This window comes from Gallinula chloropus, assembly GCF_964237585.1.
Source record: "Gallinula chloropus genome assembly, chromosome: 15".
In the NCBI taxonomy this organism is placed as follows: domain Eukaryota; kingdom Metazoa; phylum Chordata; class Aves; order Gruiformes; family Rallidae; genus Gallinula; species Gallinula chloropus.
In genome coordinates this window covers 976,514-992,920 of record NC_140100.1, presented here as the reverse complement: position 1 = coordinate 992,920, position 16,407 = coordinate 976,514, and the positions used below count along the sequence as shown (strand labels likewise).

The following is a 16,407-nucleotide window of genomic DNA, read 5'->3' as shown; positions in this document are numbered from 1 at the left end:
ATGGATGACATAATTTCACCAAAGTGTCAAATCCAGCATAGGGAATCAATCTCCCTTCTTTCATGCTTATTTTCTAACTAACCAGGCAGATCCTGTGTCCTTTGCAGACAGGTGGCCTCTATGTCATGAAGCTTTATCCTATTTCTGATGGGAGCAATTTATGTGTGTCAGTGGTCAGGCTTGAACTAATGACAAAGGCTGAATCAAAATTCAGGTTGCACAAAACCAGAAATCTCTGTATTTTGGCTTGCTGGATAAACAGCTACTCAGTGAATGAGTTCTTAATATGCAAACTTCAGCCACAGTTCACCAATCCCATGTGCTTTCAGGTGTGAACACAGCTCAGAAATTGCTCAAGTCATAGGGAGACAAAGCCTGCAACAGTGAGGGGGACAAGAAATACAGAATTCAAAAAGTACCTTGAGGTAACAAGACTAAAGGACAGCAGATTACTCAGGCATCTCTTTTTCACAAGAAAACCTGATCAAGTACAATGCAAAGGTTCCACTTGTTTGGGATTTCCAGACTTCCAGAGATCCCAGCTCTCCCTGGGTATGCAGTAATCAGTTCCACTACTTGTATAGCTTCTCTGGGAAGCAGCAGGCCTAATCTGCAACAGATCTGCTCAGACACAGCCTCTCTGAGCTGTGCAAGCTCCCTGTGCATCCTCTGTTGATTCCTGAGTGCACAGTAACACCAATGTGACCCAAATGCATTAAACTCAAATGACTAGAGAGTGGCTGTGTGGTGCAAAACCACGACACATGCACATCCCTCAGAGAGCTGCACTTACTCTGCATGTACTACACTGCAGAGTTTGTTCAGCAAAGCTCAGGAAATGGTGTTTAGGTATGCCTGAGATGATGTAGGATAAGGATTACATGTGTGCAGTAGCTATGACTTTAACCATGACTCTGTACTCTTCCTTCTCATCTCAGAACCACATGTAACCCATTGCTACACTTTCAGCCAAGTCTGGTGTTGTCTCATTACAGGGATCCTTACCTTCTCCCCGGTGGAATATGGCTAGTGTTCCATCTGCCAGAGCAACAAGGACTCTCCCCTTCACGTGCCTGAAATCACAGAAAAGTAAATACTTAAAAAATGTGCAGAAGCAAGGGACTAACTAACAATCCTTTCTGACATCCACACAAACCTCCTTTATGTTCTTTCTACAGTTCCCATTCAATTTAGCAGTTACAGGGACATCCTGCAAGGGCCAAGAGCCATACCTCTTACCTTTGCTGAGCTAAGATCATCCATAAACTTCCTGTTGAGGTTAACGTCTCCTTCACACTACGATCTCCATCAATGGCAAAAAAATCCACCTAATTTACATCCCAGTGAAATTTTGCCTTTCTCCTCCCTATTTATTTCCTCCAGATACCACTAATCTCATTTAGTGCTTTATTCACTGAACTGGGTCAGGTCTGCAGCTGAGCAGGACAATGGCTCAGGATGAGGCTTTCCAATAACAAAAAGTTTCCTCACAAACCACTGCACATAGAAGAGCAAAGAAAAAGACAAAGACCTGCTACCCCCATCTAAAACACTGCTTAGGCACTGAACCTTCTTCAGTATCCCATGGCAGGCAAACTTACACTAGACTCAGCACAGAGTCCTTCAGCTTTATTGAGTGCAGACACTTCTTCCAGTTGGATACAGCCGAGTGCACATAAAGCCTGTGAGAAAGGAGAAACAGCAGTTAGCAGCAAGGAGACACACCTTCAGCCTGACTCAGCTTGAGTCTTCTGGTAGGAAAGATGGAGGTTAGGTAAGAAAGAGAGTAAATCCCTGTGCCCGTGATGAGCTGAGGGCTCAGAACAACCATGAGCAGTTAAAACCTACCCCAGAAACAAGCAGTGAACTGCAGGTGTGAGGACACGAAAAGTGGAGCCCAGAGAACAGAATGGAGGTGACAGATCTGCCCGCCCAAGGGAAACCTACCAGCCATTCTGTGCTCCCAGCCACATGGTGGGGGCAGCACTGGTGCAATTCCCAGCAGCATCCCCGTTCAACTCCTGATCTGGCAGTGTTGTGCTTGTCTCTGTCTTCAGCTGCCCATTCTCTCTGAAGAAGTAAAAGAACTGTTAGAGGCTTTTATCAGCAGCACCACACAGAGTGCCCATCCACGCTCACAGTCTGGCATCCCAAAGTGGGTAAGGGCACTTGTACACACAAATCAGGGCTCAGCTTTGGGGTCGGTTCTCTTTAACATCCTTATCAAGGATCTGGATGAGGGGATCAAGTTCACCATCACTAATTTTGCAGACTCATCTGATGTAAGAATTTTTGGGTGGTGAACATGCTTTCTTCATTACCTTTCTAGGGTGTGAGAGGTACTGCTAGAATAAATCAATACTAATTTTTTTACATATGACTCAATAAGCTCCTCCAGTAAGAATATGAAGCATACATATGCTTTGGAAGATCTGTCTTAACAGAGGGTCTAAATTCACACTGAGAGATCAAATATTTGCACTTAAGCAGTGCACTCAGTCTGCCCAGGCTGAGCCATGTTTATTTACGTTTCATTTCTTCCTCTGTCACCCCGTCTGTAAAGCTATTTGGACACAAAACTGAAAAGGTTTGACACTTTATCAGAAGACCTGTCTGACTTGCATATCAAAAGGCTTATGAAAACAGAGCTGATAAATAACTGGACTGGCACTTTGGCCCCTACCCGTTCTGCCTAAGGGATGCCTGTGCAGGGACTGGGTCTGTAAACACGTGCTCCGTGAGGGGCCCAGGCCGGGCCTGCGCAGGCTCTGCCTCACTTGTACCATTCTCTGGTACCTCCGTAGCTTCTGTTGCCTCCTCAGTAGACTGGGACTGGTTGATCTTCCCATTGCAGACAGTAGCCACCTCACCTGGAAGACACAGAGCACTGTGAGATGTACTGGAGAATGAGCTGGTCAGTTAGCTACACAGAAATCAAGGCTGTCAATTTTTTTAGTTTATCCTTTTCTGCCAAATTCAGTCAAGCCCTGAGCCTGCCCCACAGACAGTGGCTCATCTGGTATTTTCTGCTTGGATGGGGAACAGAGGCTATTTTAAACAAAAAGTGAAGCATCACAAGTTCTCCAGCGCCACCCGCTGAGGTGTGGAGTCAGCATGGGCTTCATTATAGTTTTCATATGGGTTTAACTGACTTCAGAAGAAGATGAGGTTCAGAGGAGAAAACTGTGAGAACAGAAGCAACTGTAACAGGGGCAAACATCATCACCTGTCTAAAATACTCTTCCATATGACCCCTGCAACCAGGCTGCAGGATGTGTATCGCTCAGAGAGAAAAGGAGGGCTCTAAAGAGAAATGTACCAGAAGGGCTTTTTGTCTTCCTGTACCATGTTAAGAAACTTCTTGAGGCCTCTGAAGTAGTTAACTTGGGGACAGGAGGATCCAGCTGTAAGACCATAAGCTCATATGGGACTAGCTATAATTGGACTGTCATTAAGTTTTATGTCCCCAAACTCACTCTGTCCCTTGTCCAGCACAGGTGTGTCACCACGTGAGGAACAGTTGCTTCGTGGCACATTGCAACGGGTCGCACAGCCCACCAGAGTGATTCCTGCCAAGACACCATCTGTTCCAGACGACTCTTCAGGATTTACATCTCCCTCCAGAAAGATCTCTCCTGGAGGATAATCACTCTCACTGGCCGCTGAAGAGCAAAGAACAGATTCTCCCATAAATCTAGCTGTCACTGCTAATTTCAGTGTAGCAGTACTCCTGAGGTAACCATATGGATGGAAGATGCTGACCCTCAGGGTTCACTACCCTGGGGAGGCACCAGTCAACATCAGTCAATATCATGGTGAATCATCCAAGGCCAGACTACAGAGCCCTCCCAAAGCTGAGCAAGGCTCACCCTCACTCCCAAGAACCATCGTTTACATGCCCAAGGAATGACTTACTAAACGTTCAACAGTGAGGGATCTCCATGGATAGGTCCTTCAAGAAGGCAAGATCTGAATTATGGTTTTATGGGACAATTACAGAATGTAGAAGGGTCCAAGGGTTAGTTCTGAAGTGAGAACACTACGCTTTTCACTCCTCAATGGAGAAAAAGACCCTGTGGAGATCACAGCCAGTGCCTGGGCCCCACTTACCAGGGATGCTGGAAATGCAGAGCACATGAGCGTTGCAGACAGTGAACTGGTCCACCACTGTGCCAGGCTGATTTGCATCAATAATTACAACTTTACTTGTTGACAGTGTGCTAGTGAGGATCCAGACACGACTGGATGTGGCATCCATTTCATGGAGCTCCTTTGCCTTCAGGAGAGCAAACACAGAGCAGAATCAGTGCTCCTCTCAGATTGGACTGAGCATATTAGTGCTTGGCAATATTTACACATGCAAATACCACAATTCTGGCTTCAAAGAGCCAAGGCTCTTCCAAGCTGATGCAAATAAATAGCACAGGCTATGCAAATTTCATTTCGTTGCCACACTGGTGAGCCAAGAGCCCCACCTAGGGCAAGTGGAGTTTGGCAATTAATTTCTCTTCTGAAATGTCTGACTAATGTGTCATTCAATATACACTCTGACAGGATACCATGGAGCTGGGATGTACCTAGCAGCTTTAGCAAGCTGATCTCAGAAGACCATAGGGCAACAGTGTCAGACAGCTGTCAGAACAAACCCCAAACCAGATCGGATAAAAATCTGTATCATTATCTGCAAACTGCAGCCAAAATCTGCAAACTTTGGTTCTTAACCAAAAAAATTAAACTTAAGGCTACTAAAAACCAGAGCTGGAATAAATCTGAACCAAATGGACTCAGGGACTCTGCTATGTCTATGCCCTGTTTAATAAAGGTTTGCCTGATTTCATTTAATTCAGTTATGAGGACTTCATAATCTTCCTCATTCCTCACTCAATTACATTCATTGTTAGGGTGGGGTTTTGTTTTTTTTTTCCAAATTCCAAGTGTTTCAAAAGCAGAAATTGGGAAGATTTTATCCTGGGTGATACATCACAAATCATACAGAAAGGTACTTAAGAGCCAGAACACAACAGCCCTACAAGACAATGCCTCAGAAGTACAAGTTAAAGCATTTTACTGTACAAAGGTACTGAGAGATGGGGCATGTCAGGGATGAACAGGAAAAAACACCAGAGGGAAAAAAGATAAATCCCTTTTCTGACCTTTTTCTTCTCAGGAGATGTGTGGTTACTTTTATTGTTCTCTCCTTCCACTTCCCTATCGCAGGTGAGGGGGTCACGTCCAGGATCCAGTTTCTGCCCATTCCCAGACTCCTGCTCCAAAGGTCTCCATCCTGTGAGATTGACTCCAGCTGCACACCACAGCTATGAAAGAGAAACAGGAATCTTAAACTAAGAATTCTGGAGGCTCCAGGGTCTCTTGCAATTCAGGCACCTTTGTAAAGAGCTGTGGACAGGTGTGAAATGCCTAAAATATTTAGTTGGAAACAAGGGATCTTGTTGATTTCCACTAGAAGACAGACCAGTCAGATTCCATGGAGTTAAGATAAACATTCTCTGTAAGGTACACTGGGTTGGTTTTTTTTTTACCAGATTTCAAGAAAAGACAGACAGTAAATTAGGTGCATAACTGAAAATAGGCTTCTGAGATATCCTCAGGTTTTCTTTGACTCTGGGGTTCTTAAATCATTATAGCAAAGTAAGCAGTACATGGCAGACATTACTGCATCAGAGTACAGTGAGGAGGACTGTTCAACCAGGCTGAGAACATGCCTTCAGTGCACTTCTGGTCCCCAGTCTCCCCCCCACTGCTTGCAGTCTTCTGCTTTGCCCAAAAAATCAGTGTTTGTCTGATCTCAGAGAGCTATTTAAGGAACTAGGACAGTAAAAGCATTACATTATTGTTTTGTATTGTACCCTAAGGACTCTGGGCAAAAGCCTTATAAGCATAAAATGTTGATGGCATTCTGTAAGAGCTGTCTCAAAACAAAAAAAAAAAAGCTTAAGATGGGACCTGGACACTGCAATCAGTTGAGAATTAGGTGCTTGCAGAGAGAGTTACTTTTCCCTACTGACACTAACAAACACCATTCAAAAAAGGAAGCAGAAGATAGAATTTGGAATCCATAATGTAAAAATAACCCCAAACCAACAACCAAAATTCTCTGCTTACTCCACATCCCCTTTCTGGACTGGAATGGTATGCAGATACAACATACCTTCATGGTCGGGTCCTTCTCTACTAGTGGGCGACAATACACAGGCACGGGGACATTTTTCATGCGAGTGTCTTCCTGACCACCATTGGGACTCAGCTGTGGGGGAGGAGAAGACAGGACAGTACAAAGCTGTGCACACCAGGCTATGGTAGGAGAGATGTAACCAATATGGCAGAACCAAACTTGTTAGCCTCAGAGGTGGGTGCTGCTGAGGTTTCATCTCACATCTTGCAGGACATTGAGTCCCTACAGGGATGGGAGCAGCCTACCTGAGAGAATGCCTATCTCACCATGATATGGTACCCCACTTACAGTCAACAGAGTCTATATGCTGCACTGTTGACAGAGAAAGGGTTTTAATGGGTGCTCCCTGCAAAGAACTGAGAACGCTGGTGTTCTCTTCTACCACGGCCTGAATCCCATTCACTTTAAAGTCACACTGCAAGACTCCACCTTTTCAGGTAGTGTTTGACCAGTTAAATGAGGCACAGGCCAAAAAATGAGGCTGATGACATTTGATTTTGTGTTACTGCTGGGGAGAAGTGGGAGCAAACTGCACTGTATTTTGTTTTTATACTAAACAATCAGTAAAGTTCTAAGAGTATAAATGACACGTCCAATGTTCAAGCCCAATTATAATGAAAAAAAAGGAAATAAAAGCAAGCACTGGGCTCTAGGCAAAAAGGATGAATTACATTTGGTTTGGGATAGGTTCTTTCATGCCTTCATGCATGACTCTGGTGGAGATACAGAAAAGATTCATTTAATCTGTGCCTACAACTACCATACAAATAAAATATGCATATGACACCCGTAAAGGAAATACTTAAGGGCTAAGACTGACGTTACAAGTGGGATATAGTTAGGTCTTCACTGGTTTCACTGTGAGGGACTGTCCCTCCTCTGCCTGTCTGCAGTGTGGTCCCTACCTGCTTGTACTTGGCAGGGAGGCTCCAGCCACAGGCCTGCAATCGCCCGTCGTCATTCCGCACGTGCTCCCGGACCTGGCGGTACTGCTCCCGCTTCTGCTCGCGACGTGCTGAGGACGTGCAGTCGCTGAGGAGAGAAGCAACAGCATTACTGCTCAATCTGGGGTTAGAAAAAGAAGCCAAAGGTTATGAGAGTGTCACCATGGCAGCGGGAGGAACCACAAACCCAACCAAATCCACCTTCCATTCCACGCAGGAAATTGGAGAGAAAAACCCTGTTAAGGAGTAGACACAGGCATCCCTAATCTCTAACTCCCTGCTACCTGAGCAGTGTGGCAGGCTAAATCATTGTCATCTCCACTCCAATGCTGCAAGAGCCCTCCAGAAACAGGGAAACAATGTTCTGTAAAACCTACCAATCCATGAGATTACACCAATTTTTGCTTAGCTGCTACAATTTACTGATCTAATGTCTCCATCAGGAAGACATTTTGAGTACTTTCCATCTTCATTATAGTCAACTATTTATTCTTCTGACCATTTTAAAGCATTCTCTGCTGACAAAGAAAATGCACCAACCCCTGTTGAAACTGCTGGTTCCAACAGAACAGCTTTGCACTGGCAAAGGTTAAAAGAAAAATTGATCTGTGAGCTCTTAAGATATGTTCTAATATAAACAAAGGCTGTTTGAGTATCAGTTCCTGCTCTCAACAGGCCTTTAAAATATCATTCCAAGGTATGAACAACATCAGCAAAAAAGTCCAGTCCAAAACAACCCCCCCTACACACACAGACACACACAGTGACACACGTATTTAAACCAGAACCAGCCCCCTGCTGTAACAAAACACTGCCCCACACATGCTTCCTCCCTTGGGGACAGGATGAGAGAACAAACAGCTTCTGACAGTGGTTAGTCACATCATTCAATGCACTGCTGAAAAGTACTCAGGCACCACACAGCGATGATGATGCCACAGCAGTGATATGCTGGGTAGGACAAAGTCTGCTGAGCCCATCCACATGGTAAGTGGAATGAAAGATCAGGGAGATAAACCACAAGAGAAAGAAACACATTAACCCCACATAAACTTTGTTTTTAAAGAGGAAAACAGCTTATATTAAGCTTATATTAAGAAAAGCTGCTGTTTGGGAGAGCTACATGTGGACCTGGCTGGGCACACAGCTGCAACTCACTCTTCAGGGAAGAACTCCAGGGTGCGGCTGCCGGAGGAGATCTGGCACATGGTGTGACTGCGCCGCTGGCTGAACCCTGCTGTGGTTGGAGACTTGTAGTGGATGTTCACAGATGGGTACGTCCTCTTTGCTGGGGGGGGACTTGAAGAAGAACTGAAGAGGCGGCTGAAGCTAGGGACAGAAAAGGGCAACAAACATGAGTAACGGTGTGTGGGGAGACAGCGTGCCACAGACTCACAACAGAGGAAGCGAGACGTACACAGTCACGGGCTGCAAGCCCTCCATGAAAACTGCTCTACTACAAACACAGAGCTAAGTCCTCAGTTTGACTGACAAAGTGTTTTGAGGTTCCTGAAACAGATAGCTTCTGGAAAGAGCCCTTTATTAAAACTGATTGTGAGTGTCTGAGTGTTTCCATTCTGGGGTACTTGTGACCTTTCAGCTTGTAAAACAAAAGCAGTGGCGATGTTCAGATCCGATTTTAGTTTCAGTAAGGACAAGGGAAGCCCTTGAAGGCAAAAGAGGCCAGCTGACAACACTGATAGTTGATGTTTCATTAATGTCAGAGTCTGTGAAGTTGCTGCCTAAAGTAGAAATGGCAACGCTGGGCCTTTTCTTAATCTTACACAACCAACAAAGAACTTACAACTGCCAAATGGTGGATTTCTTCTTCTCCTGGACGGATGGGTGCTCACGGGAAGCTCTGAAGGACAAACACAACAGAAGCAACTTAATTTCAGCATCTCTTTCCCAAGTTTCTGCCAACCAGCAGGCCATTTCCATCAAGGATGCTGTATCAAACTTCAGAAATCATTCTAACATTTCAAAAGGCAGAAGAGGAACATGCACTCATCTTTAATGGAAGCACACCCAACCACTTTACATTTCAATGCTGACATGAAGAGCAATGTATGCTCAGTAAGTTTTATCAATTCCCTGCAACATTACCACTGGCACAGTACTAGTCTGCTAGCTACCAAAAACCAACCCAGCACTGCATTCACTTCAAGCTGTATAGCCTTTGGGATTCACTGATTAGAAGCAACCCTTCTCCCTACAGCTTCTCCTAGCTTAATTAGCAACAAGAAATAAGCAAGATAAACAGCTGTTTAGTGTCTCCAAACAATGATGGAAACTCGAGGTTTACAGCCTAGGTTCAGGAATAAAAGAGAAAGAATTAGGTATTAGGAGAGAAGCATCTACGCTTTGGAAAACTTTCAGGACATCTCAATATCTCATATCTTGGTAGGGTCGACTGCAAGGTGAAACGTGGCCAGGTTGTCTACATAAGAGCAATGTTCACCAACACCCAGTCTCACCTGATCATCTCTGTCCACCTGACAGCCTCCTGGAGCTCCATCAACCTCTCTTTGTATTGATTGCGCTCCATCAGAACCCGGGCCATTTCCACACGGGTGAAGCGACGGCGCTGAGCTATGGGAATGTTGTCCTGCAGAGGGGAGGAGCACTGCTTCAGCCAACAAAAGATGGAATGGGATTCATGTTAGTACAGGGGAAGTCAGGAGACAGAAAGACATACTTGTTAGTTCTCCTTCTGTTCTGTTTGATTACCCCCAATTTCCCCATATGAGATGCTAATTCTAGACAAGTGAGCTCCAAACTATGGTCCACGGACCTCTGAGGTGTTCAGCAAACCCATGGGAATTAGAATTAGAACCACCACCAAATTGAAAATCCCACCCAGACTATTGCCAGCAATGTGCTTTGATAGTCTGCAAGGGCCTATCAGAGTCAGCAGTGGTCCGTTGGTCCAGAAAGTTTGGAAACTAAAGTTTTAGTACATTAGTTCACTGAGTCACACGCAGCAGGGAACATCATGTAATGCCACATATCCTCTCAGGAGGACCAGGAAGGAGGTGTTCTATTAGTACACACTGAAATGCACAAGAAACTAAAGAAAGGCCTTTTGCTTTCTGGTGACACAACTTGGCCTTCCAATGAGGGCACATGTGGCTCTAGGTTAGGAGGAAACAGGAATGAGATTCTGTTTGTTTCTTTGGAGGAGTGGAAAATGAGAACAATATAGCTAAGATTGGAAAAATATCTGCCCAGAAAGAAATCATAAGGATTTGGGGAACTTATTACTGGGAAGTGGCACTGGATTGTGCCTCAACTGTGGCAATTCCCAAGCTCAGCCTGGATGGTGAGTACTGCTGAGCGCTGGAATAGCACAAATTAACCAAGTCCCTCTCCAGCCTCCCTGGAATAAACGTATGTGATCAATCAAAACCAGAAGTGCATACATAAAAAGGAATTTTACAAAATTCTTTTCAATTTTTAAAAACACCCAAACCAACCCTGACCTCCTGTCAGTTTAGCTTAAAAGAAATCCAGTTCTCTTTAGCATTTAACAAACACAACTTGAAAACATTCCTGTGTTCAAGGCCCCACAGATGGGGCAGGGCAATCTCAAGCACAATGACAGGCTGGCACACCACAGTTCAAAATCAGGGAGAACCAAATGAAAGGTGCTGAGCAGGGTGTTGCTGTAGCAGTGCTCTGCAGAAACCACACTGGGCACGGTATTGCCACTGTGTTGGCTGCTCATCTTTGCCAAACTATGGTTTGAAAGTCATACAAAGAGGTAATCTGACAGCATCCATGTATTAGCATTGCTCATCAGCAACAACCTCCCATTCACCAGCTTTGCCCTCATTGTTAGCAAAGGCAGATCAATCTGCATCTCAGTAGTCATACACATGAAGTAAGAGTAAGTCTATAAACCCCCTTTCCCCGCAGGCATTTTAGTAATGTAATATACCAATTCTGTACAGAGATAGCTGCTTACATCCTCCACCTCCTCTTTGGGTTCTCGTCGGGCAACAATCGCCTCAGATTTCACTCTAGGAAAGAGGAAGAAAGGCATCAAACCAACAAGGGATACTATGGCTGGCTCTGAGGTGTTCTGGGAGGAGTACCTTCAACGGGAAGGTCTCACTACACACATCATGAGGGCACCTTCTCAAACTGCAAGCCAAACGTACCAATTCTGAGATGCTTCTCTGATACTGATCCCTCTCTCTTGCACCATGTTACTCTGAAGAGCTCCACTGACATCACCTCATTTCTTTGGAACATTTGATGTAAACAGCAAAATCCTTGCCACTGGAACAGCCTGGCCAATTTCTGTTTCAGAGCCATAATCAAATGTTTGATGAGACCTTGACCATGGGGAAACTGAGCCATTATCGGCAGAGAAAGTGCTGGCTTAAGTTCTTCTGGGCTGCTTCTGTTTTCAGTGCTGTGCAAAAAGCCTCTAATGTGGACAGTCTGCCATAATGGTGAAGAAGAGAAAACTAAATCCATCCTAATAAAATAACTGAGGTATTTATTGAGTGCTTTTCCTTTCTTTAAACTCCATACTGAGGTGCAGTCCTGCAGTCCCACTGGAATTACCAACACTTTCATCAACAGGAAGGACAATGACAAAAAAATGCTGTCTCTATCACCTTAAAAGGCACATTTGCCAGTTAAAAGTCCATGTCCCTACTGTGTAACATATTAAATATATTATATATATTATGAGAAACTCAAAAAGGCATTTTAAAAAAAATGAGACCTATTTCCACTGCTTCTGAGGCTACTTTGGCTTCAGTCATTTTGAACAATGAAGAGATCAGTCTGTGTTATTCTTGGTGATTCTGCACTTCAGATCACAAAGGCACCCTTCCAGATCCCAGCTGCAAAATCTGTCCTCTGAACTGAGACACCACAGTGCAGTGTACAGCTGGTCAAAATGTAATTATGTTGTTCTCAGCCCCACGAGACATCTTTAGTTTTATGGATGTGAAATCATCAGAGGCTTTGCTAGGCACACAGGCTTCAGTTTCTCTAGTTTGCATGGAAAATAAGTGGGAAATAAGTGGGAAATAAGTGGGATCTCTCCAAACACTACCTGCATAGGACTGAGATCTCTTCTGCCTCCTAACACGAACAATGAAACAATTAACAATACTGGCATTTAAATACTGTTTGTGGGAATCTGTATTAGCTCTTTCATTAAATGAATGGGCATTCACCCCTCTCAGCTGTCTTGGCTGCTGCAAGGATCAAGCTCTTGACAATTTCCTTCTACACCATTGGTTCTGAACTTGATGTTTTTTAATTGCAAATTGAAACTCAACGCTTCACTCCAGTGAACCTGGATTTGCAGTTGCTGCTGTAGACTCCTCATCCTGGGGAGGAAAAATCTGGGTTTTTTTCTAAGATTCAATAATCAATTTTAATCCAATAAAAACAATGTAAGACTAGAAATATTTCAGCCACCTACTATCAGCCTTGAAGTGCTCTGTAAGCTACCTCTGAGTTCTAGTGCTAACCCTCACGAGGGAAACATTAAACTAACAGAGCTGATGAGTACATCACCAATGTCCTCCCAGCTCCCTGGGTCAGGGTGTGAATCACTCACCTTTTCAGCTCTTCCTCCAGCTCCTTGACTCTGTTTTCCATTTTGGCCTTGGCCTGCTTTGTTGCTTCAAGCTCTCCCTTCAGCACTTCTTGCTCTCCAGACAGCTGGTCCACCTTGGCAATCAAATCATTCTTCACAACGTTCAAAGCATTTCTTAAAGGTGTGAAAGGGACAATAAGCAAAAATGCCCAAACCCAGCAGCTGTCCAAGAGAGAGACCTGAATCTAAAGTCACAGGCACTACACGGAGAGTTGAAATGGGGTATTGAAACAACTCAGTTCAGCTGTAACTCATGGAAAGGAGCTGCAGAAGAACACAGAAATCACCATGATTGGGTGTTCAGGGTTTGTCTGGTCCTGTGTCCTGACTGACAGACCAACATCTCCCTAAGAAGATGTCAGAATACCACAGAAAGCAGGTGTAGGGTAGCCTACCACTTGCATAAAGTTCAATTCTATTTTTAATGAAATGAAGATCTGAAACGTGCCTTTCAGAACTGCTGCCATCCCTAATTAATTGCTGATGATGGTGATATAAATAAGCATTTCCAATCATCTCCAAAGTACCTTAAAATCTTTAAAATCATCAGCTTCCTATAATAGTAAGTTCTCAAACTCTCCCCTGGGAGTACTTTGCCTTCCTCTTCCTCACCCTGGGTGCTTAGCTTTAGTATCTGGTTTGCCAGCCTTTCCCAAAAACTAAGTCCATTACACTTTTTGCTTTGCTATTATCAACTGTTCAGTCTCTGAAAGCTCTTCTCAATAGGAGGGAACTTTTCTTTCCAAACAGCAAACCTTGCAAATAAAACCTTATAGACAGCAATACTCCCCAGAGGCTCAGAGCCACATCTAGATTCCCACTGAAGTGAATTAGGAGTTTGCCACTGATTTCAGTTGGGAACAGACCCTACCAGCACACACCCAGAGACTTCACCCAAGTGCCTGCAGAAAGGAAACAGGTAAGTTGCTTAGAAGAGCAATTCCTCCTCTACAGTTGAAGGAACATGTATTCAAAAGAACCTGTTAGATAAACAAGCCCCTGTGAGACAAGACTTCTGGCCAAGACCTACTTGACGATGAGATCTCAGTTATAACTAGGCAGGCAGTTCAGAGCACGCAACAGTTCCTTACTTGGTCTCCAGCAGCTGCGAGTTCTCCAACAGCAGATTCCCCACTTCTTTGCCCATTCCTGAAAAGAAAGGCCAGGCAGTTTTCACCTGCTCTCCTAGAAATACAGTTGTGTGGCACACTGCCTGACTCATGCTTGAAGAAGAGAAAACACTTTCGTTAGGCTTCCCTAGGCTTCTGTGTCCTGCTGTGGAGAGTGAAGTGCCTCTTGCTGAAAGACCACACAGCACTAGCAAAGACACCCATGTCTCCTTCTGCAGAGCCCAAAGGCAGACCTAGCTTCTTACCCCAACTTTCACAGACTTCCAGGGATTACTAATGCCAGTTAGAGGAAGTCAAGTCAGTAACTCCTGGTCCAACCATGAGCTACTGCAACCATTTTTTATCAGCACTCATACAGAAAGAAGGTAGAAGCTCATGGGTTTCTCACAGAGGACAGCAGAACACTGTCCAAACTGTGGGACAAATCTGTACATCAGTGATTTTCTTTCTTTCTTAGTATAAGCCAAAGTTTCTGTTTCTTGGTACGTATTTGGGATCATGGTTGTGACCAGTTTCATGCACATGAAAGGCTTCCCATTATCAGCCTTCCACCAGAGCAATTTTAAGAGGACTGTAGATTGTCCATTGCTCTATACACATGTAGAAGTTTTCTCACAGATGTTTAATATCTGAAGTCTCAGTCCCACCACTTAGGACCCACACTCAAGAAAACATCTATATCAGACACACTGCACTTGCACTTGGGCATGAACATACAACAGCTGCAAGACACAGATTGGGGTGCAAGCTCTTTGAAAAATCTGGGGCTAAGAGTGAAGGTCGAATTCAGTATTTCATAAAGCCAAATGGAAAAGAATTTAGGGACCAAAAGTACATCTGGATTGTTTCCAACTTCCAGAGACTTGCAGGCTCCCAGGGTCAGCTTCTATCTCACAGTGGGGAATAGAGGCCACCTGAGAGCTAACAGCAAAGTAACTTCTCCCTGTTGTGGGACAGTACGGAGGGCTGCAGCTCATTCCTTACCACGAGTCCCAGAGCACAAAAGTCTCACAACCACCAGTGAGGTGCTCCTTGTCCTGCCCTCTGAACTACCTTACTTTGCAGCAAAGACATCATCAGTGTGCATGACCCGTTATTTGCTGATCGATATTTGCAATAAAATAAAAGCAACACAGTCTTGAAATAAATGGAAGTTAGAGAAACATGGCAGCATACGAGAAGTGAGAACACGTCACAACACTCCAACATACAGTGCCTCTTCCCACAGTTAAATGGGATGAATTTATGATGGCAAAAGCAAATTCCCAGCAAGAATGAGTAAGAAGCAGCATTTTCAAATAACTTTTGAAAAATTAGTAGACAGATAATTAATCACTTTGATGTTTCAGGCAATGTGTTCTTTGGATGCTGTGTCAAAGAATACTGCAAACAGCAAAGAAGCAAAGTACACTAACTGCAGTATAAACCCAAGTGTATTTTTGGTTTGGTAAGGTGAACGACCTATAGCCCTTTTTTCTGTGGCATGCCATATGTTGACTGGAAGACCAAGAAGTCATCTGTTTGTTACATGATTTTCTTGTTCCTTTTTAGTGATTCTACAAATGACAAAAGCATTATTTAGCTAGTAAGACTCTAAAAGGGGACAAGGATGTTGAAAGACATCCAGGGAAAGATTCAATCTACAGGTTTTTTGGGACTAAATCTTTTTCCTTCCCATCCTTGAGTCATTTATCCCTCTCTGTAGATGTTCTTGAGAGAGAAAACTCACCCTCTTCACCTAAGTTCCTATGATGCCACAACTAAAAGCCATACAGAGTCCCAACCATCAGTATGGCTTTTACTTTATTTGTGTGACACATTCACAGCCCAATGCTTTAACCAGGGAGAGGTCTGAAGGGCTAGTTTTGTAACTAAGAAATGGATGAAGCCATCCCAGAGGCACAGAACAGACATTATGAGAGAACCTTATACAGGCTGTAATGGGTAAAAAGCCCACTGTGGAGTGGCCATCTCTAGAAGGAGATGACTTCACCTTTTTGTGCTGTGGAGTAAAGGGAAAAGAAGTCTGGACAGAGCTCTGTCTAACAGAGCTCATCCTACACTGTCTACCTCCCAGAGTCAGGCAAATAGGATGAAGCATCAAAGTGGGTAATCAACTACAAGAAACAGAGAGAATCCCCAAACCACCACTACCGACCAGCTGCGTCCTGCTTCTTGGAGAGGTGATATCACCATCACAAAAAACCAAACCAAGGTAATGCAAGACATATGGAGGGATGGTGAGTGAATGGAAGAAATTTAGAAAAAATAGAAAGCACATTAAAAAATAAAAAAAAGAGGGGAAAAAAAAAAGGAAAAAGGCCTTCGCCTTACCAAAGAAATCATCCCGTACTATGAGAGCCATCCCACACGAGAAAGGGAACAGAAAGAGATGGGGACAAAGGGGGAGAAAGGAAGAGAAAAAAGCAGCCATTAAGTACCAGTCTGTAAATAGCAAACAGAGCAGCTCATCAGCATGTGTACATCTGTGTGTGGTGACAGTATACGTGATGC

General features: G+C 44.1%; 1 protein-coding gene across 1 annotated transcript in view; it reads right to left on the bottom strand.

The window, feature by feature from the left end:
- MAPK8IP3 (mitogen-activated protein kinase 8 interacting protein 3) overlaps positions 1 to 16,407 on the bottom strand; it is a gene marked incomplete at its 5' end in the record, with an annotated part of 62,212 nt that overhangs the window by 6,583 nt on the left and 39,222 nt on the right. Inside the window, 16 exon segments of the mRNA XM_084271098.1 lie at positions 1,006 to 1,073; positions 1,602 to 1,682; positions 1,948 to 2,070; positions 2,684 to 2,870; positions 3,477 to 3,662; positions 4,111 to 4,276; positions 5,154 to 5,315; positions 6,170 to 6,265; positions 7,099 to 7,225; positions 8,296 to 8,466; positions 8,942 to 8,998; positions 9,615 to 9,766; positions 11,078 to 11,159; positions 12,725 to 12,877; positions 13,855 to 13,912; positions 16,228 to 16,245. Of these exon segments, the coding sequence (XP_084127224.1) occupies positions 1,006 to 1,073; positions 1,602 to 1,682; positions 1,948 to 2,070; positions 2,684 to 2,870; positions 3,477 to 3,662; positions 4,111 to 4,276; positions 5,154 to 5,315; positions 6,170 to 6,265; positions 7,099 to 7,225; positions 8,296 to 8,466; positions 8,942 to 8,998; positions 9,615 to 9,766; positions 11,078 to 11,159; positions 12,725 to 12,877; positions 13,855 to 13,912; positions 16,228 to 16,245 (1,887 nt within the window).